The following is a 16,453-nucleotide window of genomic DNA, read 5'->3' as shown; positions in this document are numbered from 1 at the left end:
TGAACATGGCATGTTTAGCTTGCACATCTGGGAAGGAACCATTAATGCTCAATGACATGTACACGTTTCGGAGCAGCATATGCTGCCATCCAGACAACGCCTTTTTCAGGGAAAGTCTTGTTTATTTCAGCAAAACAATGTCATTGCATTATTTGCAAATTTGGCGCATCATGAAATTAAAAATACGACAAAATGGGACCCCGAACTATTGAGCAGCTGAAATCATATAAGGCAAGAATAGGACACTAATTTTATTGAAAAACTCTAGCAACTGGTCTCCTCAGTTCCTATACATTTACAGAGTGTTATAAAAAGAAGTGATGCAAAAAAATGGTAAACATGACCCTTTTTGAGATGTGTTGCTGGCATCAAATTCAAAAATTATTTGCAAATCATGAAAACCCATTTATAATTACAGATAGAACAAAGAGAAAAAACTTTTAATAAAAAAATATATGCTTATTATGAATTTGATGCCAGCAACATGTCTAAAAAAAAGTTGCGACAGGGGCATATTTACTACTGTTTTCCAGCACTTCTTTTTAAGTTAAGTTGAGCATGCTTTCAGCGATTTTTTTTTTTTTTTTTGGTATCAAAAACACAAATTTGTAATTTCATCCATATACTCTTTGTGTTATTATTATACAGTCTTTAGATCTAAACATCAGGACTACACTTGAATGTTTTAGAAGAAAATTATAATTCTAGTGGATGATGGTAGCATTGAGGTGGCTTAGTTGCTAAATAAATCTTTTCTTTTTAAAATAGATTCAAAATTAGATCAACCTACCTGTTGTTTCAGAGCTTCTCTGTAGCTCAAAGTCCTTTCCCTTGTTGATCTGGATCTCTCTGCAGGGAAAACTCGGACTTGCGAGTCCACAGTAGCAGTCTCATTGCTGGGCCTGCCAGAACAGTTGCAGAATGACACTGTTTAGATCTAGTCAGGAGTTATGCTTGATTGTGTTCAAGAATTTGTTCTTTTACCATATCTTACTAGTTATTACTATTTCACCAAAATTATATTCAACAGTTCCATTAAAGCCACTTATGGGACATGAAAAGCAAATATTTCCACATGCCATGTCTTTTCCATTCGTGCACGGCAAATTTAAAGAGGTTCAAGTTTATCTTTTATTTTTGCTTATGTTTTGTTTTTTGTCTATGGACCATAATTGTTTGTTTCCATTGGGTTAATCAAGTCGATCAAGAACAGGCCTGTGAGCATCCTTAACCATTAAATTTACTGCCAACTTTGCTGCTAATAATTCTGTAGCCTTGCTTTCCAAGCTTAAGTAGTAATAGTACAGAAGAAATATTTACTGTAATGAATAATCAGGAAAGCTTCGCTGGCTGTGAGGGCTACAGTGACCAAACTGGTTAGACATGGTTCGCCCTGGTGGTACATTCCAGTAGGACATTGGAAGTCCAGCACCAGGAACAGGCAAATGACCATCTGGGCAGAAGAATTAAACACATATAAAGCCATGATAATGGTGAATTTCAACCTACATTTCAACAGAAACCAACACTTACAGTAGGCCATGTTTGGGTCAAGCAAGTTTCTGGCAGCATACAAATGATGGGGTTCTTCATACGGGCTTCGGTATGCTTCACTTAGTGACAGAGGGTGAGGAGGAGACAAAGAATTTATGAAGGAACAAAGGTGGACGACGTATGATTCTTTATGTTATATAATACACAATAAATGCATTTCTGAAGGCATAAGGACTATATGTTATATATGCTAGTTGCTGTCAATCCCGACTTAATTGCATCTTGTGTTATCAGGATACAATGGTGTGTGAACACGCTACTTTCGGCATATATTAGAAGAGAGTGTTACTAGTCAACATGAAGCACCCGTGCCAGATTGCATCCCTCCCTCGCACTGTTTCCAGTGCCACCATCTCTTCATCCATCGGCTGACACAAAAGGCATTTAGTGTTTATTCTGCCCTGAGCATATGGCATTTTTTTTTCCAGTTACTGTCCTTCAGAGTGGCTAAACGGATGTTAATAGGAGCAGCGTTTCCAGACTATAATCACAGAGGAAAACTGAAGGTAGTCAATAGTCTGGTGGCACCAGGTTAAGAAGCTATAACCTTCATGAGTACGAGTTTTGCTTGATCAAAATCAGCACTTGCATCAAATTTTGTCTCAAACTCTGGAAATCAGCAAAGGAGACCCTTTAGAAAATCTACGCCAATAAATAAATGAGCCCAGTGAGGTGTTTTGAGTGTCATTTGCAATTCATTAGCGGTAGAATGTCAATGTCCAAGGTCAGGAGTAGAACAAGGTGGGTTTTCTTTGACATTCGTGAGGTTGTGCAACGTGAATTATCTCCCAGAATCAGACTGTCAATGCCAAGTTTTACTGTGATGTTCTGAGACGTCTGAGAGGAAACACTCTGCCAATGGCACTTGGTTTCTCCAACAATGTGCCTGCTCACAGCACTTTGAAAACGCAGGAGTTGCTCATCCTCAACAATACAATTATTGCTCCAGACCTGCTTCAGCACTGGATTTGGCTCCCTGAAACCTCTTTGTGTTCCCCAAAAATGTAACACAAAATTTGGTGAGCACTCTCTGCTCAAATTTCAGGTCCATGTTGAAATTTCAAATGTGCACTGTAATGAACTGGCAGAGCCTCAGCTCATCCCTCCCCCTTTGTCGATTAATGGTTGCCTGAAAATGATGTCATCACAAAGCTCCCCCTCCCTTTGTAGCATTGTTTGACGTCCATTTTAGAGCGACTCAGATCTGCAGACAATCTCTCATGCCTTCCTGGTAACGTAGTCTGTCAGTGTGGTAAGTACCGGCGAAATAATCAGCCACAGCCTGTGGAAAGGTAGCTTCAAGTGAAAGTAGTTAATCCCTCGAAAAAAAACCTGCACCATGGACTTCACCACTCAACCACACCATGGAGCTACACCAGCAGCCATCTTCTTTTGGACTTTCTATACCATACCCGTCACAGCACGTACCATTGGTCACAAAAACATGTGTAACTAGGGTGGTAATTTGAATCAAGCTTAACTTAACTTGAAATATTTACTCACAAGGGTTATCGCTTCCTCCTGCTCCAGGCACATCATGATGCTACACTCTATTTGCATGCAATAGGAGCAGTCTACAACATTTTTAATCCCACCTCATGTGAATTAAAGCAAACCCAAAATCTACTACTGTTGCCTCACATTCAACTTGTAGAGCAGAGGATGACTTTTATTGTAAATCAGTCTCAGGAAGTGTCCTGCTGTTGTGTGAAAGACATCTGCCAAGTGCAGTTATCAATGTTAGTACATTAGCTTCTTCATCAAAACAACCTACATTGGCTGTAACTTGATAGACAGGGTGGTCTTTTGTTGTATTTAAGACAAGCTAGCTGCTCAAGGAGTACTCATTCGTCCTGAACCAAACTTTTTGTCACCGACAATTATTGTCATTTGAAATCCTGGGAACTGTAACTGATGTAAGTTTTAACTTCGTGGAATACCTGGGAATCTCCATGGCACTGGTTAAGGAGGGGGCGGCAAACTGGCTGTTGGGAGACAGACCGCCTCTGCCCAGTCCAGGGCTGTAATCCAGTGGAGGGGACTGAGAGGCCACATGGGGCTGCTCAGGAAAAGGCATTTCCCTTTCTCTAACACCCGTCTCCAAATTATCAGGTAAAACTCTCGATGATCCACTCTCTTCTGTTGCTAAAGGTTCCAAAACCTGAAGATGTTTTCTCCTGCCCAGTCCAAACTGCCTAATTCGGTCCGGCTGGATTGCGGACAGAGACAAAATTGAAATATTAAAAACAAATATAATGCAAATTAAATCTCTCCCCTTACTAAATGAGGATCAGCTGACCTGTTTCTCAGGATCATTTGCTCCTGTCGCTGCAACATTCAACTCCAAATCTTTTTCCCTGAAACAAGTACACACGTGTTTCTATACAGGGTGACAGACATACAGCACTTTTGGATGAACAGAAATTAAGCTCATCTATTGTTGCAGCCATTGCAGTCTCATCTACTTGCCAAAAAAGTTACAAATATTTACATGTTATACTGAACATCACAGGACAAGAATCTCAGAGAATGTACCTCTTTTTGTTCTGGTGCTGTTCAGCTATCTGTTCTTGCAGTTCCTGTCTGTAGCGGCTCTTTCTCCTCTGCAAAGCCTCATCTGTATTGGCAGCTCCTAAAAAGGCGGGACAACAGTTCAAAAGAGCGTCTTTGAGTATCCCGAAAAGCGCTATATAAATAAAATGTATTATTATTATTATTAAAGAGACAATCATTTCCTCAACACTTTTACAAAAAACAATTCCGCCTGAGTTATTATGGTTTTAAGTGCTGGATGATTAGGAGGGCAAGAAACTTGTGATGCCGTAAATGGGCTTGCTCTCTTACTAAACAATAAATCTTTCTTGTGATCGATCCTTTAAGTAGTAACAACACATTTAAATTCATTCAGCATATTGCTAATAACAAAATATGCATCAACCCTTTGAAGCCTAAGATATTTTCAGGGTAATTTCACTACCTTCAATCTTAAGCTTATACTGTATCTTGGTCATTGTTGGTGATAACCATTCACGCTCTATCTTTTTTTTTTCAGAACATTCTAGGCTATCCAGCACTTTCATGATTTAATTTAGTAATACTTGAAGATTTATATATTAACGTTTATATCAAGCAAAAAAAATTATTTTGTCTTGTGAAATTATGTTTTTAAATGTATCTCCCCAGAAAATATTGTCAATAGAGATATATTTTTATAGTTGTGTGGAGGCAATTGTTTTGAATCTGGCAATATCTGAACCGTGTTTGTGTGTCACTTAATGACTTAGCTGTTTGGAACAAATATGTGCTTAGTGCCTAACGGAAAAATAAATGTCATGAATGACTCCGGGTGGCCAGATGGTCACACTCAGGGCATACGCCCCTATGATGTGTGCACAAATATGTTATTGTAATATTTTTTGTTTTATACAAAGTGGGATTTAATGTCAGTCCTATGTTGGAGACAGTACAGAGGTCAGCTGTGATTTCAAAACTGGACTAGCTGAAAATACTTTGTCGTACGGAGAAATGACGATAAGAAAGGGAGTGAATTTGAACGCACTGTGCGTTCAATCGGGTTCTCAGGGTTAAGAGTGCGCATGAAGCCGACCATGTATGCAGTTGCTCCTAATTTTTTTCCCCAAATTTCCAACATCTTTAGCTTTTCCCCTTTGTTGACTTGTTTATTCTTGTACTTTTAACTTTTATTCAGCTGCGCCCTCTGGAATTATGCTAGCAGAGAAACCTCTGGTCTCTTTTTCACTTTGGAATTACTTCTTTCATTCAGCTATGTTACTGTCATGCACAGACTTCTTATGGGACAGAAAAACAACAATGTAAATCCTTGCAGAAATCAGGGGAAGTGCACAAAGATGCAGAGGAAGAAACAAGCAATGAGAGAAAATAGTTTGATCCAGACAACAGAGAACGTTGGAGACGAGGCGATACAAGCCATGTTTTCTTATTATCAGCACAGTCATTACGAGATCTCTGGACAAGATGGATGAGCTAACGGCTCTCATAAAGAATAGAGCATAGTGTTCTGTGTTTCATACAGACATGTCAACAGGAAAATACTCCAGATCCCATCACTACCATTGACAGCTTGAAGACGGTTTGGGCAGACAGGAAGAAATCTAATTACCTGCTTGCCAAATGTATTAACAGAAGGTGCCATTCTCATCACATTGCTATGGAGGAACCCTTCTGCAGACCAGATAGTGAACTCCTCGCCATGGGGTCGCAGTGCTTTATTCATCCAGGGACTTCAATCATGTGACTCTGGACAATGTGATTCGTACATCAAATTTTTTTTTATTTGATTCCTGTATTTATTATTATTGCCTTTCAGGCTCCGTTTTGACTTTTTACATCTATTTCTTCATTTTCTTCAGTGCGTGTTGGACAATTGTAACAAAGGCATTTCCTAGAGGGGATCAATAAAGTTTGCCTGATCAAATGCTGAATTCCGAAAATGAATTTTTATTTTAAAAACAAACTTCTCACTTGCAAAATGCAGAAAGATCCTCTTACCTATTATGAGACCAGTGGCAAACTCAGCAACTTCATTTTTGGTCAGTCCTCTCAATCTACCTCCTTCTCTGGCAATACAAACTGGATTTTCCCTCTTTTCCCTGAAAAAAACAACAACACACTGAAACAAAGGATAAATGAGGACAATCAAAAACGTAGTTACTACTTTTATTTTACAGAAATTAAGCAAAGGAGTTTCCCCAAGCTACCTGCCATCGATCCTGGTGGACTGTCTCTTTTCATAATTGTCTTCAACCCCCTTATGTCTGTGTGTTTTGCCCCCCATCAGATCCAGCTTGTGTTTGAAATATTCCTCCTCTGACTCCTGGTCCACTGCTGTCCCCAGCCTTTCATGATGCCTCGGAAGTATTGATAATCGCCCCTTATCCTCCTCAGGGCAGAGGCGCAGAGCCCTTTGCAACCCCCTATCTTCTGTCAGAGTGGCCTCATCCCTCTGCAAGGCTGATTGTTGTTTGTGAGGAGCACCTGCTCGGTCTTCAAGAAGGTGTTGCTAGAGAAAACATAATTGTAACAGTTAATAATATAAAAAACACCGCCCAAAAAAAGAGGTAAAAAAGGGTAAATCATTAACCAAAGAATGAATGCCAAGTAGGAACGAAAAACTGTCCTTCTCCTGTAGAAATGCCCCCTAATCATGTACTATTTGTAAAGAGACTGCAAGAGACACGATAACTAATGCAAAGAGCAGTGAAGACAGCGGACAGCCTTGACTACTATATCGTGTTAGTCAAAAGTAATCATACTTGATCTTATTTGTCTGTCATACCATTCTAAGTAAAAGAGAGCCTCCATTAAAAGATGTTTGATATTTGGTTTGACGTGTCCCAAACAAGAGCTCACCAGTTCTAAATCTTAACTTTTACCACCATAATGTTCGAAAGGGATGTCCGCCAAGACTCTTTACTTTTTTCCTAAATTAATTTTAATTTCAGATTTCTGGTTGTATGTCCTTTGTAAATCTTGAGAACGTTTTTTCCAATTTGCTTTAAACTTCAAATTCAAAATGTGCAAATGTTTCATTAAACAATAAAATTCCTCCGTTTCAACATGTCTTATTTTGTCTTTGGTCTATTTTCAATTAAATATGGGTTTATGTGATTTGCAAATCGTTGGATTCCGTTTCTATTTACATTTGACACAGCGTCCCAACTTTTATGGAAACAGGGTTGTAAAAGTACAGGCGAGCAAGCGGGAGGGAGAAAGTACAACACCACCGAGCAAACGGGACACAAAAGAGGGCCACACGGAGACTGCACATCTGTGTGGGGACACTACTGGACACAAAGCAAAGTATGACGGTAGATGTTTGTGGCTGCACGCATTTAACTGCTCAAACTCTTGTCTGCTGTCCTTTTAAACGGTCCCTCCTCCCTGCAGCTGAGCAGGAGGACAGAGTGACCGTAGTAGACTGATAATATTGAATGATGTGTGTTCTTTATCCTGTCGAAACTTCACTCAGTATCTTGTGGTCAGGAATATTATTATTGACTTTATAGGGACATTTGTGTTGCAGCTGCAAAATATTCATATACTGTAAAAAAAAACATTTTTCCAAAAAAACAATAAGCGTATTAAAGAGTCAGACTTTTGTAAAAAAAAGTGCAACACTACACACAAAAAATACTCCACTACAAATAAAAGTCTTGAATTTAAAACCTTACTTAAGTAAAAGTATGAATCCGAAGTATTCTATTCAAAATGTACGTACAACGTGTGACAAGTAAAAGTAGAAGTTGCGGAGTAAAATGCTCCCTGTCTGTGCTTGCAAAATTATTTATTTAGGTTAATATCACTGCTACATTATTGTATATGTTACATTTTACTGCTGTAGATGTTTAAGGTCGTGCCAATTTTAATAACTACACGTTTGGGTAGTTTGATCTCCAGCAATACCACGATCATCATATTTTTATATTTGTGCTGACCTGTGGGAACTGTGTACATATAAATGTACTTTGTTAGGTTTCACCACAGGTTATTTTAAATATAAAATTCAATTTTTAGTGCCAAGTGACATTTAACTTGCATTACTAACTACAGTGGTGTGAAAAAGTGTTTGCCCCCTTCCTGATTTCCAATTTGTTTTCGTGTCTGTCACACTTAAATGTTTCAGATCATTAAACACATTTAAATATTAGTCAAAGATAACAAGTAAACACAAAATGCAGTTTTTAAATGAAGGTTTTTATTATTAAGGGAGAAAAAAAAGATCCAAACCCACATGGCCCTGTGTGAAAAAGTGTTTGCCCCCTCCTGTTAAAACATAACTTAACTGGTTTATCACACCTGAGTTCAATTTCTCTAGCCACACCCAGGCCTGATCACTGACACACCTGTTCTCAATCAAGAAATCACTTCAATAGGACCTGCCTGACAAAGTGAAGTAGACCAAACGATCCTCAAAAGCTAGACATCATGCCGAGATCCAAAGAAATTCAGGAACAAATGAGAAAGAAAGTAATTGAGATCCATCAGTCTGGAAAAGGTTATAAAGCCATTTCTAAAGCTTTGGGACTCCAGCGAACCACAGTGAGAACCATTATCCACAAATGGAGAAAACATGGAACAGTGGTGAACCTTCCCAGGAGCGGCCAGCCGACCAAAATTACCCCAAGAGCACAGCGATGACTCATCCAAGAGGTCACAAAAGACCCCACAACAACATCCAAAGAACTGCAGGCCTCACTTGCCTCAGTTAAGGTCAGTGTTCATGACTCCACCATAAGAAAGAGACTCGGCAGAAATGGCTGCATGGCAGAGTTCCGAGACCAAAACCACCGCTGAGCAAAAAGGACATTAAGGCTCATCTCATTTTTGCCAGAAAATATCTTGATGATCCCCAAGACTTTTGGGAAAATACTCTGTGGACTGACGAGACAAAAGTTGAACTTTTTGGAAGGTGTGTCCCATTACATCTGGTGTAAAAGTAACACCGCATTTCAGAAAAAGGACATTATAATAACAGTAAAATATGGTGGTGGTGGTGTGATGGTCTGGGGCTGTTTTGCTGCTTCAGGACCTGGAAGACTTGCTGTGATAAATGGAACCATGAATTCTACCGTCTACCAAAAAAATCCTGAAGGAGAACGTCCAGCCGTCTGTTCGTGACCTCAAGCTGAAGCCAACTTGGGTTCTGCAGCAGGACAATGATCCAAAACACACCAGCAAGTCCACCTCTGAATGGCTGAAGAAAAACAAAATGAAGACTTTGGAGTGGCCTAATCAAAGTCCTGACCTGAATCCTATTGAGATGCTGTGGCATGACCTTAAAAAGGAGGTTGGTGCTGGAAAACCCTCCAATGTGGCTGAATTACAACAACTCTGTCAAGATAAGTGGGCCAACATTCCTCCACAGCTGGAAAAGACTCATTGTAAGTTATCGCAAACGCTTCATTGCAGTTGTTGCTGCTAAGGGTGGCCCAACCAGTTATTAGGTTTAGGGGGCAAACACTTTTTCACACAGGGCCATGTGGGTTTGGATTTTCTTTTCTCCCTTAATAATAAAAACCTTCATTTAAAAACTGCATTTTGTGTTTACTTGTGTTATCTTTGACTACTATTTAAATTTGTTTGATGATCTCAAACATTTAAGTGTGACAGACATGCACAAAAATTGAAAATCAGGAAGGGGGCAAACACTTTTTCATACCACTGTATGTTATTATTTGCAAATTTATGAAAACACTGCCACAAATCACAAAAAGTCATTGAGACAAGTTATGAAGCTAAAATGTGGCAGAAACAGAAGAATAACAACATGGAATAAGTATGGCCAATACTAATGGTAAGCCATTTCATTGGCACACTAATGAAATCTTGTCAGATATATGACAAAGCCTGAACGGAACCTCCACCGGCTACAGGCAAACATGCCTAAACACATTACATTTCATTTAGCTAACGCTTTTATCCAAAGCGACTTACAACATACCGATGGTACACCATCGGGAACCTTTTTGCTGTGAGGTGACAACGCTAACCACTGCGCCGCCCACACATAAGTGTGTAACATTCACCTGAGCCACGTAGCGCCTGTAGTCCATACGTAGCTCATGCTGCAGCCTCTGTTTCTTCCTCTCGTACTCCTCACCGAGGGGCAGACCCACACTGCAACTCTCCTCTGACCAAACACAACCATAAATATTTAAAAGACATAAGGTGAAGAGTAAAATAACTACCACTTTTAAGAAACATCTACTCTGAAAACATTTCTCATCTGACAAGACATTTATGATAACACATTATGTACTTTGCAAATTCTTTATATAAAAGACAATATTCAATGAAAATATGAATTCAAACGGGGCTCTTATGGCGATGTTCTATACCTTTTCCCTGTGCTACAGACTTGGGAGGGATGTTCTCCTTAACAGTAGACCCATAGGCTCTGTAGGGTTTTGCCTGTAAGTCAAACACAGAAATGCATTACCATTAAAATATACAATAAAATCAATATTTCAATTAGTTACAATTTTTAACTTGATCCGTTTAGGCTAGTTTCCCCGCAACAAAAGACTGGAAAAGTTGTGTAACACACAAAAAAAACAGCTTGTGGAACATCTCACTACTGATTAAGTTAACTGGCAACAGATCAGTAACATGACTGAGTATAAAAAGTGCATTTCAGAGAGGCAGAGTCTCTAGTAAAGATGGTGAGAGGTTCATCACTTTGTGAAAGACTGCATGGGAAATGCATATGAAAATAGTGCAAAAATTAAAAAATAATGTTCCTCAACCTAAAGAATATGAGGATTTCATCAACTACGGTAAATAAAATCATTAAAAGATTCAGAGAACTTGGCGAAATCTCTGTACACAAAGGACAATGCTAAAAACCAATATTAAATGGCTGTGATCTTCGGGCCCTCAGGCAGCACAGAATTGAAATACGACACGAATCAAAATGTTAGATTATTTTTGGAAATCATGGACGCTGCATCCTCCAGGTTAAAGAGAGGAAGGACCATCCAGCTTGTTATCAGCGCTCAGTTAAAAAGACAGCATCTGTGATAGTACAGGGATGCATTAGTACACATGGCATGGGTAGCTTGCACATCTGGGAAGGAACCATAAATGCTGAACAATATATACAAGGTGTTGGAGCAGCATACGCTGCCAACCAGACAATGTCTCACTCCCCTGAGTTTTTTTGTGATTGTTGCGAACAAAAATGCTTGTTTTTGCAGTGGATTTTCTCAATAATTTGCACAAGTGAATTTTTTACGCAAAATGTTAAGAACCATCTGATAAGGGAGTAAATATGTAATCACTTCCTGTGATAATAATCATCCTGCACGTCACGGACATATTTTTGTTCTAATCTATATTTATTTATTGAACTTAAAACACCAAAGATAAAAGTTACACAAAAAAAAAATCATAATGACAGCTTTACAGAACAGTTGGTCTGTGACTTATATAGAATAAGACTTAATTTCTGTCAAAATAAGAGCTTTAGATGCTGTTTAATTATTGTAAATTCAACATATAGGCATATTTTTTGTGGAAAACTCAGGAATTTATAAAAAATTGCAAGCTCCCGCAAATATTGCGGAGTGTGCTTTGATTTGTGTTCATTATTACGATCGGAAGATCGCGATTTCCTGGATGGACTGATTCAGGGATTCATGTTGCTGGCATCAAATTCAAAATAAGCATTTTTTTTTTAATAAAACAATAACATTTATCCGTTTCAACATTTGATATGTTGCCTTTGGTCTATTTTCAAATAAATATGGATTTATATGATTTGCAAATCATTGCATTCTGTTTTTATTTACATTTTACTCAGCGTCCAAACATTTTTGGAATTGGGGTTGCTAGATGTACATTAGGTGGTCTAAATTCATGGTCATCCAAATTTGACAAACCAATTCAGGATTCATAATCTCACATTGGTCAACCAAACACACCTTTATTTCCATGTAAGGAGGGTCTTGTTCTAAACAAGCTTTGTCTTCAGCCACTCTTGCCTTGCGTTCGCTGATGAAGTTCACGAGCTCATCATCCATCTCTTCTTGCAAATGTGCACCCGGCCTAGCTGTGAATACAACACATAATTCTTGATTGCATTGACATCCTCTGCTGAGAGAGCACATATAAAACATTATAATGTGTTTGGTATCAACCAACCACATGTCTATCAAGACAATAGGTGCGTTTGAATAATCAATGTTGCTTAGGAAGGTTCCTAACTGAATGAAGTAACCTGAAAGTAAAGAAGTGGCAGCCATTATAAGAGCTGTTCAAATTCCCAAAATGCTTCAACAATCCCTTTCTTATCACCTTTAGCAGATGTCCTGACCTGACCATCCATTATGAAAGGATAGGAGCTAATGCAATTCCACCATTCCTTGCAGATGCAACCTTTAATGCAGCACATCACTTGGCCATTCAGGAATGGAGATATGTGCAGTAGTGGATTTGAAGGCTGAACATGTGACGTTTATATTGCATGAATTTAACAACTGTTTACATGCAGTCATATAATTAGAATTCATGTCAATGACTATGAGGACAGGAGGGTGAGCAACCACCTCCTCTATGAAAAAACAGCTTTATGTATGTTGTTGGATCATTTTCTGATCACAGGACTTTCCATCATTTCAGCACTGACTAAACGGGATGCATGGATTTGCAGCAATAATGGTTAGAAATTGTGTCCGACTTTAGCTGGCGCTGCAAAATGTCACAATGTCACATGACATTAAAACTTCGTAGGAGCGCGGCGGCTGCAGTTTTCTTAGTCCAGCGCTGAAGCTGCTCACTATTGAGCGATAGGAGTGCTATAATAAATAATAAATCTGTCAAAGAATAATTAAATGAATGTGGAAATATAAAGACAAATCAAGTTTAAAAGAGTATTGCCCTTGCTTTTCCCATATTGCTTTGGATTTTTCCCGTATTGTCTTTACTTTTCACGTATTGCTTTTCCCATATTTTCTTTGCATTTACCCTATTGCTTTTGCTTTTACTTGAAGGGACAAGCTGGGACTTGAGCGGGCTTTGCACTGCCTTCCAGTTTCTGTGCTCGCGTCAACGGCATATTTTTCCTTACGCCCAGAAGCTATACCAAGAATCAACATCACCGATATGCACAGAAATGTCAACGCACTTTCACCTGCACCCACCAGAGGACAGGAGACATTTTTTTAAGTCATGTATATTAGGTTGTGTACGCAATTACGAGGGTGAGTAATTAAGCCTATAGCCTTATAGCCTGGCTTGTTGTCTGCGAACTTGTTGTTGTCAGTCTGTCTGACTTCCTTCTGATCATGGGCCTGTAGCCATGGTGTGCACCTTTGTCTTGGTCTTTCTTGGATATAGAGAAGATATGCAGTCAGGCCATTCAAATACACATACTGTCCAGCAAATGTCTTTTTGATCCACCTAAACTATGTGAAGAACAACAAGTTCACAGACAACAAGCCAGGCCATAGGCAAGGCTGTAGGCTTAATTACTTTTAATAAAGCCCTTTTAACTCTACATACTAATATAATAATTGTAATACTTCATTTATTATTTTTCTTATAGTATTGTCAAGTCTACAGTTCTCAATAAAACAAATAGAAATGTTAAATATTTTCTCCAGCAGATGTTCAATGTGGGACTTTCTGCCCATAACCTATCGCCCTGCACATGTTTCCATTAAACATACTTAGATTGTATTTCATGTGTCAGACACTGATGTAAACTGTGTATGGCCTGAAAATGTTACTGAACAATATATGTGGGTGATTAAACAGTGTCCAGGTTTAGCACAACAGTCTGAAGTATGGAGGTTAACACTCGTATACAGTGACCCCTCGCTATAACGCGGTTCACCTTTCACGGTCTCGCTGCTTCACGGATTTGCATCGTGCATTGTGTTCTGCATTCTGATTGGCTAAACAGTCTCTCCGCTTCTTCTCTACCTGTTTGTCAATAACGTTGCGGTTTAATATGTACACGTACGTAAAACAGCTTGCCAAATTAAAAATAATCGATGGTGGCATGTCGGTTTATAAGAATCTTTTTGCCCAGAAGAAAAAAGAGCGACAACAACTACCGATAACTATGTTCTTCTCTTGAAAAACCACACCTGCACCGCCGGCTTTAGAAGAAAGAACCGCTGCAGAGCGGAGTCAGGATGCAGCGGCTCAGTCAGAAGAGCAGTGAAATACACGTGAGTCACTATTTGTCCTACTGTACTTTGTATTTGTTTTCATAATCATGTTTCATTTCCTCCCGTTCTAATCCAATGACTCGGGTCGCAGTGGGGCGGTGCCGATCTCAGCAATTTGAAGCCTTCAGTTCGTATTGATGATTAAAATTATTATTTTACAGTACAGTAGTTATTTATAAAAAAAAACATTTATACAGTACTTTTATTTGTTAAACAAATGCTTGGGCCTGTAAAAAGGTTTTGTTCTTTGGTTTCAATGTATTATGGAGTATTTCATTGTATAATAATTGTAAAAAAAAAAAAGGTTACTACTTCACGGATTTCACCTATCACGGTCTCTATTTGGAACGTAACCCCCGCGATAAACGAGGGTTCACTGTATTTAAAATACAAACCACAGAACAGCTTTGCAGGTTTCCCACATATGAACAACCTGCGCTGTGACACAGCAGGAGAGATTTTAATATGGGGCATGTTGCCTATTGATGATGCCCAAAATGTTTCATGATGCAAACCGAACATGACAGCAGATAGAAAGGACCACAGTGTCCAGAGCCCTGAAGTGACTCGTGTTGTCATTTGGCGCTACAAAATGGAATTGAACTCGGGTGTAAATGACAGGCAAACATCGCGAGATTAGCCTTGTTTTGAGTTCACGCACGCCACCCAATGTCGTGTCCGACATGGCGGCAGCCTTTTCACACTCCTCCCCTGCTCTCACCGGCAGCTATCACAGACCATCAAGTCAGATGAAGTCAGCCGCAGTTGAAGTCGAAGATGCGCTTTTTGTAGTTCATCTTCAGAACATTGTAGTTTCACCAGGTAGCACGTCATTAACATGCGCCGTCGCATAATTGCGTAGCGTAGTGCCATTTGTTGTTCTGAACACTGCAGATGTCTTTTCCTAAGTCCTTATCAAGTCTCCTTCTCATCTTTCCTTCACCTCATGACGTTTTTCAATGAGATCAAGGAAAACAGCCTAGGAAAGGACTTGGGAGGTATTGTTTGGGGACGATTGAAACGCAGCCCATCACTTTAATTGTCCGACGGCAGGCGAAGACAATGAACAGCGTCACACACTAACAGATGGAGTTATTAACCCGCTGTACTCTCATTAGCCTGCATGTATTTAAATAACGCGACAACTACTCATAATCCTAGCACATTGTACGTAACAATGATTGATTGTTTAGTTAGAGTACCTGCAGCTTAAGTTTGCAAGCATCTTAGTTTAGTATCAACTAAAGCAAATCTAAAGGCAAGAACTAAAACAAACATTTAAAAAAAAACTATTCTTACCTAATAACTAGATCGCGCCTATCTTTGCCAGTGGTAGCTTTCTGGAGCTACAATACAATTACTGTAGTTTTAATGTCGTTAGAATGAAATACAACGTACCATTGAGCGGTGTTTGAAAGTTACCAAAAGGCAGTTTTGTTAGCTTGAAAAGGTTTGAGCTTCGAGTCAGCCCAAGATCCTCCTCCTCAGCTTCGTCGTCTTCTTCTTTTGGTTTTTTGGCAGATCATTAACGAGTTTACCGCCACCTACTGAGTCGGAGTGCGCAGACTCATGGCGTTAGTTTGGTACTGACTGGCAAAATAATAACAAAATGCCTTAATTGTGCAATGACGATCTCTTCTCTACGCTTACAGTATCTACCTTTAAACTGGTTAATATGTATTGAACTCTATGTCATATAAAAATGTCTCCCGTTGTCGTTGATATCCATTTCCTTCTGCCAGGCGTTAGTTATGTTCTAATTTGTGACCTGGCCTCTCCTCTACCATGCCAGTTTATTTGCTTGTTTATTGTCTTGAACTCCCATATAAGCATGGGGTGGTCACCCCAGAAAGACTACCGTTTTTTGTCTGATACTTTTATTGCTGTACATGCTTCTCTTAGGCAATATCATCAAGATACATTATTGGGTTGCGTGCTATAATGGAATATTTTAGTTACCTTTCATTGTGACCAGTCCAAGGCACACTTGTGCAATAATCATGCTGTTTAATCAGCATCCTGATGTGCAACATGTTACGTTGACAGATTATCTTGGCAAAGGCGTGCTCACCAACATGGATTTGAAGAAATTTGTAAAAGAAAATTGAGAGACAAAAAGGTTTTGTGTGTGTAGAAGTCTGAGATCTTCAATCAACATCAAGTTCATCAACTAATGAAAAATT

The 16,453-nt window shown here is 39.2% G+C and overlaps 1 protein-coding gene across 5 annotated transcripts in view; it reads right to left on the bottom strand.

Moving 5' to 3' along the window:
* The window catches only part of LOC138632968 (centrosome and spindle pole-associated protein 1-like), a 31,756-nt gene extending 16,028 nt beyond the window's left edge, over positions 1–15,728 (bottom strand). For 4 of the 5 annotated variants that reach the window (XM_069718907.1, XM_069718906.1, XM_069718908.1 and 1 more), the window contains exons 1-12: positions 15,669–15,728; positions 12,018–12,145; positions 10,434–10,506; positions 10,122–10,225; positions 6,294–6,595; positions 6,085–6,185; positions 4,090–4,186; positions 3,854–3,911; positions 3,495–3,763; positions 1,534–1,613; positions 1,321–1,453; positions 791–902 (exon numbers count right to left, since the gene is read on the bottom strand). In XM_069718907.1, the coding sequence (XP_069575008.1) occupies positions 791–902; positions 1,321–1,453; positions 1,534–1,613; positions 3,495–3,763; positions 3,854–3,911; positions 4,090–4,186; positions 6,085–6,185; positions 6,294–6,595; positions 10,122–10,225; positions 10,434–10,506; positions 12,018–12,116 (1,428 nt within the window). In that variant the 5' untranslated portion in view covers positions 12,117–12,145; positions 15,669–15,728. The remainder of the gene's footprint in view (positions 1–790; positions 903–1,320; positions 1,454–1,533; positions 1,614–3,494; positions 3,764–3,853; positions 3,912–4,089; positions 4,187–6,084; positions 6,186–6,293; positions 6,596–10,121; positions 10,226–10,433; positions 10,507–12,017; positions 12,146–15,668) is intronic. The other variant, XM_069718909.1, reaches the window with a different exon arrangement.
* Positions 15,729–16,453: the final 725 nt, after the last annotated feature.

This window comes from Brachyistius frenatus, unplaced genomic scaffold, assembly GCF_029030835.1.
Source record: "Brachyistius frenatus isolate BFR_SWC_R1_liver_20210118 unplaced genomic scaffold, ASM2903083v1 Contig_202, whole genome shotgun sequence".
Classification (NCBI taxonomy): domain Eukaryota; kingdom Metazoa; phylum Chordata; class Actinopteri; family Embiotocidae; genus Brachyistius; species Brachyistius frenatus.
The sequence above is the reverse complement of the archived record's forward strand: the minus strand, read 5'-3'. Positions and strand labels throughout refer to the sequence as shown.